This window comes from Bactrocera tryoni, chromosome 5 (assembly GCF_016617805.1).
Source record: "Bactrocera tryoni isolate S06 chromosome 5, CSIRO_BtryS06_freeze2, whole genome shotgun sequence".
NCBI classification, from domain to species: Eukaryota; Metazoa; Arthropoda; class Insecta; order Diptera; family Tephritidae; genus Bactrocera; species Bactrocera tryoni.
In genome coordinates, this window is record NC_052503.1 from 930,801 (window position 1) to 941,594 (window position 10,794).

Here is a 10,794-nt window from a genome sequence, read left to right on the forward strand (position 1 = left end):
AGCTTCAACGTTATTTAACACACTCTGAATAAAGAATTAATTATCTAATAATTCTATAAAGAAAGGGAGAAAGAGATAGAGCGAGAGAGAGAAACAGAGATCTCATCAAACATTATGCAAAAATATTTTATAAATTATTTAGTACCGGTGCATTGGGTATACTATGTATGTATAGCATACTGAGGTATTTATATTCACTCTTATCAGCAAAAATTTTAATCTTTTGGGCTTCAGATGCTTGCACTATTTTTAGTAAACAAAGCATAGTTTTTTGAATTAAAAAACGAATTTTTCACGTGATTTCATTATTGAATCATCGTGAGCACAATAAACAAATTTCACATATATGTATATTTTGATGATGGCGCCCCATCTTAGCCTTTCGCTTCGAAGTTTTTGATTCAAATCTATTATTTAACAAGCCTTTAGGTTTAATACATAATCGGCCACAGTCATTGTATTACCTATTTCGATATTCTCGATGTGAAATATATTTCAAAAAAGTACCATTTTTGTCCTTTTAGTATAGTATACACCCTGTCTTTTTTATATCCTGAGCTCAGATAAGATCGGTTCATGTTCGGTCTGGTAGCATAGTTTTTCAACAATGACTTCTGCCGTAAATGTTTCTTTTGGGTGATTAGGAATTTGAAATTGAAAATTTAAGCAACTTAAGATTTTTTCAAGCCCTTTGTTGCATTCGTTGAAGCCTATTTTATCAATATATGAAGTTACCTGATATCAATGGTGAGTCATTGTATAAATAAATCGACGTAGATTACTCTAAATTTGAGTAGTTTTAAGGGATGATATGGCATAACATAAGTCCTCCCTTATATTCCTGTATGAGAAATGCAAAGTCAACCTCTTTTTTTATATCATATAATGCACCCTTTGACTTCTGAACTCGTTAAAGCATAAAGAAGCATCACAAAAATCTGTTAGTTCTCAACTGTTATATTTCAGTACATTTTTGAATCTGAAGACGCTATGGAAAAAATAATGAATTTCCAAAAACTATACCGAAATATATTCTTACTGGATTTGAGATTCATATATAGACATGGTCAAAGTTAAACCAATGGGCAAGTATAGCCTCTGAAGAGTGGTCTGCTGCAACATGACAATTTTTCCATGAAACTTCCCCGCAAAATTTCGTCCTTCCGGAATTTGACTTCTAACATAATTGAGATATAAACTTTCCTATATTTTAAGTAAGATCAAACTGGACACAGTATGCTAAATTTTAGTAAAATCGGTGCAGTAGTTTAGGAGTTTACCGTGGACACAACGTGACACATAGTTTCTATGTATATAAACATACTGATAAAAATGCTTAAACGCAACTAACTACTTTAATGAAAAAAATCTGCGCCTTCCTTTCAAACTATTGTTAACAAATCATCAAATGTAGCCTCAAGTAGTCACACTTAACATTGCGCTTCCATTTCCTCGCTCTCACTGAATAAACCGCAATAAATCGTTGATAATAGTCAAAGTGCTTTTATTTGTTAAACGACTCAAGATGTTTACCTTTCCCCGTGCACGGTAAAAAGCGCTGCTTTCAAGTTCATCATCAAAGTAAAGTGAAAGCGAATGCGTGAAGACGGTGTATCCTTCGGTTGGCGGCAACATCACGCTCTTCCAAGTGCTTCGATAGGCGATGTAAATGTAGGTGGGAGATCAATTGTGTGAAAGTGCTTGGAAATGTAAAAATAAAACTAGCTGCTTACTATTAAAATATGCGCATACGAAAGCATCGGACAACATACAATTGATGTAGGTGTGTGAAAATCGCTTGCGCTGCCTGCCAACGACTATTGACAGAGAGACGGACTTAATAAATGACCGACTAAATGATAAACTGACATTTTTCTCCATGCCCATGCAATCTGGTAACTGTGATACATGCATGCATATGTATGTATGTATGTATGTATGTAAAGAATAGCGGTATACAAAGGCGTATACTTAACCTTGTCCACAATACATCCTTTGGGTCTGCTTGAGCTGGTCTTCCTTTTCCGTTGCATTCAACAGCAAATTTCCTCAGAGGAGTTGAAGCCGCCTAGCATTATGTACTGTTCTAAACATTTTTCGATTTTCTTCTTTTTCTTTTCATTTATTTTTGTTATTATTTATTTGTATGTCGTGTCTTTTCAATCGTCACTCAGTGATTGAAAGTAATTGTGTGCCAGTGAGTAAAACGTTTATTTGCCAAGCAAACCATTTATAGGCGCACTCTAGGGGATTTATATTATTCGATTTGGCTAAAAGCGCATATGAGCATACGTACACAGACACTAACATTTATATTTGCATGAGTGAATGTAAGTATATGTACATAGATATAAACAGAAACAATGTTACATAATTATGGTATGAAATGTATTATAGTATCTTAAGCAATTCTTGCATGTGTTTGCCGGATTATCCGTCACGGACACAATTTTCTTTAATTTCTATTTCCAAGGCGCCTCAGTTGCGTTAATGAAACGCATTCATAGATTTTTTTTGGTCTATACATGATATGAGTAATGGATGCATAGACAACATGAATATGAAATATACAGTTTGATGTAAATTGTCTTATTCTCAGCCAAGCACCCTCATTCTGCAATACAAGAATTTATATAACCTACATACATATTTAGGTATATAAAGTGGAAGTGGTGGAAGGATTTCGCCAGCGTAACCAAATATGAATGGAACTCTCGGATTGTACAGTAAATTATTTATTTGCATACACACACACACACTTTCCTATGTACATATGTATGCTTATTGGTTTAAATACGCACGGAAACAAGACAAGGACTCAGTTATCGATTCAATCAAATTAAAAGTTTCTATGAGTCTGAATCAACAAGTCACATGCAATTGCTTGGGTGATATTGCCGTAACTAGTTGTGACATATAGTATGTATATTACATAGGCATTTATTTTCATACATAAATATATTTTAATTTATTTAATCCTTACATCGTAAGTTACAGTTGAACATTTCTATTTAAGTTTTAAGGGAATTAAGAAATTATTACTGTGTTAATTAACCCAATTAAATGTTCAATATTATTTCGATAAATATTTGTAAATTTTAGCACATACCAATATTCACATTTATTCTTATAAATAAGTAAAAAAAAAAAAAACAACAAAAACCCGTTAACTTCAGAAATAAAATAGTTTTTGTGTGGTAGCCATAGATTAGCACGATATCGACGATTCCAACGAATGAGCAATTTCTTGGGTAAGAAAAGGCGTGTACAAGTTTTCAGTGAAATATCTCGAAAAGGGAGGGACTAGTTCGCTTTCATATAGACGTACATACCTTGCTGCATCGCGCTGATCATTTATAAATATAGTATACTTTATGGGGTCCGCGTTTCGTTCTGGGTGTTACAACATCATAACAAACTTACTATACAGGGTATAAAAATGTACACATAATAAATAATAAATTTTTTTATGATGCAATTGATGCAATAAATAAAGATATGATGTATCCAGAAACTTTCTAACCCTAAAATCGTTACACTTTAAAGATAACCTAAATTTTGACTAATTTAAGTCACAAACAAAAGAACGCAACTATCTATCTAATAAAAAGTTATATAGTCATATTAACTGTTATAATTCGAATAACATTAAATTTATACAACTGTCAGTTTTATGCACGAATGGCTATACTACACTCCACACTGCGCATGCTTGCTTGCCAGTACAATCTGACATTTTTCGCTGAATTCTTTCGTAAGTTCGTCTCTTCATTGTTGTAAACAGAGCCCAAATGTGGCTCAGCTACTTACTTATCGTACTGTCGAGCTTCTGCAAAAGCGACATTTAAATATCCCAAAACATCCCCAAACAACCCTCTGACACAGCTGAACACATGTCGTACCGAGACCGGGGAATGTGGTGGCACTGCTGTTGTAAACAAAAACAGCAACGCAAAACCCCGAACACACAACAGGACGCTTGAGTAGAATCGCGCCACCTCCCGCATGACCCAAATCCGCTCTTCATTCAAACCCAATTTAACGGTTTGACAGTTAAATTTCCTCTTACTGCTCTGAGCACAGCAGTGAGAACAGCCACCCGCCGCTGTTGTTGCGACAACCCCGCTACACTTTAGTCATCAAAGTCACTTCCAAGGCGCTCACCGTCTCTGCCATGGACATTTGCTGCAACCCAAACGAAGTGGAAGCCAAATCAGCCGAGCGACAAGCCAACAAAAACGAAAAGGAAATTATCGATCGAAGAGTGAAAAAGTCATTCGACGCCTGATTTGCTTTGGCAAAGAGGGCACACAAATAATTTTTTCGCAAAAATCATTTAAATACTTCAATTATTCCACAAAATCGCTGCGCAAAATTTTAATTATCGCAAATACAACGATACAAGTGTGTGCTAATATAGCGGGTGTGCTGTATTTGTGAGTGTTGAAAGTATAAAAAAATTGATTGAATTACGGAATCTGGTATTCAGCAAAAGACTTGGCCCGCACACACACACCAGCAAAGATAAGCCCATAATATTAATAGACACATAGAGCGTAGAGGAGCAACGTTAAAGCATCATGGCAGACAGCGAATTCGAGGAGTTCCACAGGCCCATCTTTGAGCCACATCAGATACAAACTTATATGAGCCCTGGCCAAAAGAAAAATAACGCCCATACATTCTATTCGTAAGTAGTTCTACAGCAAACAAACAAAAATTTATGATTATAAAGTGCTAATGGATGTGTGGATGCAGATACATATAGCGTGGCACTTGAGAGCTCCGCACAAGCATAGCTTAAATAGTACGACTCTTCAGCAGTTGACGTGCGTGTGTGCAGTGTTTTGACATATTTCGTGTCGTCCACTTCTTATGTGTGTGTGCGTGTGTTTTTGTGCGTAAGTGCCTGCCTCAGTACGTGTCTTCTGTGAATGAAAAATCAATTGTACAAAATAATTTCTGAGAAGAAACTCCAAAAATCGTACTCGATTCACCGGCTTCGCATTGCATGGATTCCTAACTGTATACTACATGAATAACCTTAGCGATTTTCATTTAAATATATACGAGTACACTTATATGACTTTACCTCTGCAGCTTAATACCGAATGACGACCTCGAGGATTCTCCATCTTCGAAGAGTGATGCCTCTGATCAGGAAGATGCCGGCGGTGGAGATCTTTGCTGTGAAACAACAAAACTGCAGCGTCAAGTAGAGGATGATGAAATCGGTGACGGTCTTAAGGTGGTATCGCTCTCTTCGGATGGCTCGTTGGACACAAATGACTCCTTCAATTCACATCGTCATCATCCGTTGAATCATCAGGATGCAATTGGTGGCCTGGTTGGCATTGGTACAGGTGCTGGCACGGGCAATACAACCGGCACTGATTGCGTAGTCGGTTCGCAATTATTACTTTCTCCCAATACAGCTGCTGCAATTGGTGCGACCCAGCAGCAACAACGACGTCGACGAAAATTACCGGAAATACCAAAGAATAAGAAATGTAAGTTCCGAGTAGTGGTTCCAATTGTACATACATACATACATCCAGTTGTATGTAATAATCATTCGTGTTTTACTGTTTTAGTGCTTGTGATCTGTTTGTGTACTTGAAATTTGTAGTTTAAAGTTGTACATAGTTGACATGCAATAACTCAACACAAATACTCTAACGCTTTAATAGAATAGAATTTAATAGAGGTTTATACTGCGACCCAAGAACCATTGTGCCCTCCCCTCTATACACGTACTCCCGAAGGCGCAGCACTCTGATGAATTCCAGAAACTTAAACCGTAAACCTGCGTCCACAGATTGCAGTGCAATCTAGAATCAGGTACTGAATAGTTTCCGACTCCAGATCGCATAATCGGCAGTTCGCACAAGAGGCTATGCCCATATTCGACAGTTGCTTCTTGAGCCTACATATGTATATTGCTCAGTGTAGAATGCAACTAGTAGACGGAATTTGTTTCTCTCATTGTACTAACGCTTACAAAATTTTTTTCTAGATATGCTCATGCTTCGAATTCCGGTATATTGTTGAGTCTTCTACAAAATCTAAGTATAGATTTCAACAAATTTTAAAATAATCTAGCCAATAGACGGCCGTTTTTCATAATTTTTTTCAGAATTTTTGAACATTCTACTCGATGCTTTTCATACTTACCAGCACATTTGAAGTTCACAATCTGATGATCTGTATGGAACGACTTCTCACTCATGCATATCATTCATTCATTCACATTGCATTTGATACGAAAAATTTCCTTCGCCAATTTTATGATTCAACGATTCGTTATTCCATTAATAAGAGCATATGGGGAGGTCAATTCAATATCGTTTATCACTACCACTTGGTAAAAAGGGGGATGATGCAAATCTTTCTAACCTAGCATTTTAAAGCTTGCGCCAAGCATATTATTCATACTCGAGATGACAATACAAGTATATTAGACGAGACAAGATTAAAGTTTGAATAATTCCCCTACAAAATGAATTAAAGTCTAGTCATTAAGAATGATAATCATTGTGATAGACGTATTATACCCACCACATACTGTAGTCATCTCTTCCGTAGACATTTTTCATTTCCTTTCAACAAAATTTGCATCGACTATCATTTGCACCAATTGGAGACGTTTGTTATTTGTAGTGAGTTTTTAATGTGCTCCTCGAACGCATTCGTTGCAGCTTCCATTCTACATCTTTTAGGTGGTGGATATGGGCAGACTACATTGGCTGACGAAATGAATAATGGGCGCAATCAATCGAACGACAACAATAACGCCATCACAGGCAATACTGTTAACGGCAATTTGAACGGTTTAAATGGTGGCACCACAGTACGAAATAATCAACGCTCATTTTTGACACTGAAATGTGGTTATCTACTAGATGAGGACTCCAGTCCAGATTCCGAACGTTTACAGAGTTTGGGCGATGTGGATAGTGGCCACAGTACAGCACATTCCCCAAATGATTTCAAAAGTATGTCACCACAAATCACTTCCCCCGTTTCACAATCACCATTTCCTCAGCCATTCGGTGGTGTGCCCTTCTCCCAACTGGAAATGCTTGAAGCTACACATCGTGGCTTACACAAGTTTATACCTCGTCATCATGATGAAATCGAAATTGAAATTGGCGATGCTATTTACGTACAAAAAGAGGCTGACGATCTCTGGTGTGAGGGTGTAAATCTGCGCACTGGTCGACAGGGTATTTTTCCCTCAGCCTATGCGGTTGATTTGGATTACAATGAGTTCGATCCGACGGTGCAACAGGTGAAGAAGGAGCGTTATTTACTCGGTTACTTGGGTTCGGTAGAGACATTAGCTCACAAGGGAACCGGTGTTGTGTGCCAAGCAGTGCGTAAGATTGTTGGTGAATATGGCAACTCACCAGCCGGTCAAGTGTGCATACTGGAGGTGTCGGATCAGGGTTTGCGCATGGTAGACCGTTCGGGACCAAATGTAAGTTATTGGGTGTATCAATTCCATGAAAATCAAAAACGAATTGGTGACCGTTGTAATTTTTTTATTTACTTACAGAAGAAGGACAAGAAACCCTGCATCGATTACTTCTACTCACTAAAGAATGTCTCATTCTGTGCATTTCATCCACGTGATCATCGCTTTATTGGCTTCATAACGAAGCATCCAACGGTGCAACGTTTCGCATGTCATGTCTTCAAGGGCTCTGAGTCGACACGCCCCGTAGCCGAAGCCGTGGGGTGAGTTAAAATAATTTATTACTTTTAATTGCTTAAAAAAATGTTTTTAATTTTGTTGCTTGCTTACTTTTGCAGTCGAGCATTTCAACGTTTCTATCAGAAATTCATAGAAACAGCATATCCGATTGAAGATATATACATAGAGTAAGCTGTAAGCTATTCGTATTGACTGGTTCATAAAATGGATGCGCTGTGCTACTATTGCATAGAAATTGCTAGTGCTGGTTTGTGGTTTACGCTTATTTTCCCCCAAACACACGTTAACACAAATAAAAAAAAAATAAAAATGTTGTCTTCAACAAGTGTGAAGTGAGTACTTTTAGCGGGTGATATGTACTCTCAAGCTCGTGTTTATTTAAAGAAAATAATTAAATTATATAAAAAATGAAGTGAAACAAAAAATATATAAAGTTTCAAATTATTCCAAATTAATTGAGCAACAACAATTACTTAGGAGAATAATTAGTAATAGTCGTTTAGTTATCATAGTCAGAAGTATTCGTGAAAACACAATTCGCCCGTTCTATTGATCCAAATAGTTTTTTAGATTTGTATTTGAAGAAGTAGGCTTATTCGAAAATTTCAAGTCAAAGCATGGATGATAAACTTGGACCAAATATTTACATCAATTTAATATTTTTTTTACAAGATTATTATTCATATTTTAATGTTTTTAATTTTTCTAATTTTCTAATTTTTGTGAATTTTGTGTCAAAACGTCAAATCGATTAGAGCAAAATTGACGAAGTCATGAGTATTTTCATACCTGACTTATAAACGTTTAACATCTGATTTCAAAATTTTGGGGCGTTTTCATCCAAACTCACGTTTTCAAAATGATACCCTTTATAAATTGTTCCAACGCACTGCACTTTTTCCGGAGGGTTATTTTCAAATTTAAAAAAAAAATTATTTTACAATAATAAATTTGCGTGATATTTTCGCTAAAAGCCAAAAATTACATTTGGAAAAACCGTCTCGGAGTTACCTAGGAAAACAATTTATTAACGAATGATAATTTCTAATGATCTATCAGCAAGTCAACGAAGTTTTGAGGAACACCGCAAACTTACCTTTTCCAATGGCGCTCCAGAGTAATTGCTTCCATTTTCGTATTTTTAACTGCTTTATAAAAAACTAATTAAAATGAGTCTTGTTTCACAAAAATTTAATAAATTATACTATTTCATATAATTCATTACTTTTTCACATTTTTCTCTTTTCTCTGGAAAGTAAAGAGTAAGGTTCTCTTCGAGCGAATATAACAAAAATTCGAACAATTTTTAATAAGGTATTTGATCTTCATTTTAAAAAATTTGTAGGAATTTAAAAGCTTTTAGAAAATGAAATTATAATGTTGAAGAATATTTGAATAATATAAGAAAAAAAAAACAAATAATAATGAGAAGCTGAAGCTGGAGCAGAGTTATAATTGCAGTTTGAGTTCTAATAATTATTCAATAAGTTTGTTATAATCAACGGTCTACAAATTTTTCCTCATTTTATTTATAAAAAATGGATTCATTGTCAACGTTTGATTCAGTAGTGAATGGAAAGCAGAAAACTATATATACAAATCAAAAATAAACTTTCAGAATTTATCATTATAATGGTATATAATAAGATGAAAAAAAATATTATGTTCTAATTTATCCCCCTCGCAATCATTACCGTCCGTGGTTATGTTAAAAACTCATTAGCTCATTTCATTAATCATTAAAGAGATATTATATATTATTAATTGTACATTTCTTAAACTTTAAACTAATTTATAATAAATAAGCAAGTAAATATTAATATGTGTGCTAATATATGTTTATAAGTTCTTACTGACTATGATTAGTTGTAAGCTTTCGATTTCTACTTAAGATGATAGTTTAATATCGGTTAATAAATATTTTTGCAATATAAATACATGCATACATGAAAATCAAAATCGTTTTTTATAACAAATATAGTTTTTCAAAAACATTTCTTTCTTGTTTCTGAAAATAAAAAATTTGAAAATAAGAAGAATGCTCATTTATTTCACCAAAAAGAACCCATTAAATTTTTTTTATAATTTTCGATAACAAATAAGAGTGTAAATAGTATAGAAAATGTGAGAGAAATAAGTTGTAGGAATATGTCGGAATGCGCGCTTTAGAAATGAGTGATATGTAAAAGATGTTGAAAAATCATTTAAATATATTTAATGTTTAAGAAAGGAACAGTGGAGCGACCTTGTGAGAAAAGCATGTCTAAAACTATTTTTTTAAGCAAACTCAAAACAGATAATGAATTGTTGATTTTTTCGAAAAGTACATTATTCTAAAATAAACTACACGCATTTTCAAAAACTCAATTAACACCAAACAATAGCAATCAAAAGTTTTCGAAGAGCTAGTACTGTTAAAACACAAACAAAAGCATACATGTCAATACATAAGAAAAGAAAAATTCAAAAACAAAAAAAAATATGTTTACATATGCATATAAAATAATTACAGCTATAACAGATTAAATAAAAAAAATACAATTAAGTTATAAAAATTCAAAAAAATTTCATTACACAAATAGCAATATGAAATGCAAAAATTCAGTTCTATAATTTTTTAAATTTTTTGTGAATTTTCAAAAACATTTTTCAAGGTAGGGCACCTTCATGAGTTCTTCTTCTTTCATTCCACACCATTTATGAATGCTTAAGTTTTTTACTCTCTATTTAAATATACTACTCTTTTAGTGTCACTAGAATTCTAAATTTTTTTCTAAATTAAAAATCTTTCCATCTACGCATTTATTTTAGCAAATACGTATGTAGCTCAACTTGATTTCCTTGCTATCAAATGCACAAACACGTACACACAAAAAGAATGTGAATCTAAAGCTCACCAGAATTGTTGGCGACTTCAAAACAAAAAAAGAATAGCTTTCGAAAGATTTGAAGATTGTAAGTCAAATTTGTTGATATTTGTAGAAAGAAAAGGCGATTTAATTAAATCAACTAAATAAAACAAAACAAAAAAACAATTATATGCAATTACATACAAACATAAATGCATATTTTTAATT

The 10,794-nt window shown here is 34.2% G+C and overlaps 1 protein-coding gene across 2 annotated transcripts; it reads left to right on the plus strand.

Annotated features, from left to right (window-relative positions):
• Positions 1 to 4,194: 4,194 nt before the first annotated feature.
• Positions 4,195 to 8,100, plus strand: LOC120777868 (JNK-interacting protein 1). Of its 2 annotated transcripts, none has more exons than XM_040109420.1 (5): positions 4,195 to 4,690; positions 5,101 to 5,510; positions 6,699 to 7,480; positions 7,559 to 7,740; positions 7,816 to 8,100. In XM_040109420.1, exons 1-5 carry the CDS (start codon positions 4,581 to 4,583, stop codon positions 7,886 to 7,888), a joined length of 1,557 nt encoding a protein of 518 aa, XP_039965354.1. In that variant the 5' UTR covers positions 4,195 to 4,580; the 3' UTR covers positions 7,889 to 8,100. The 2 variants fall into 2 exon arrangements, with proteins under 2 accessions (XP_039965354.1, XP_039965355.1); XM_040109421.1 differs by having other exon boundaries at positions 6,720 to 7,480.
• Positions 8,101 to 10,794: the final 2,694 nt, after the last annotated feature.

Excerpts from the sequence above, each read along its gene's own strand:
- LOC120777868 (XM_040109420.1), top strand. The coding sequence starts at position 4,581 with ATGGCAGACAGCGAATTCGAGGAGTTCCACAGGCCCATCTTTGAGCCA. Across the intron at positions 5,511-6,698 it reads AATACCAAAGAATAAGAAAT|CTTCCATTCTACATCTTTTA; the intron begins GTAAGTTCCGAG and ends CATTCGTTGCAG. Across the intron at positions 7,481-7,558 it reads TAGACCGTTCGGGACCAAAT|AAGAAGGACAAGAAACCCTG; the intron begins GTAAGTTATTGG and ends ATTTACTTACAG.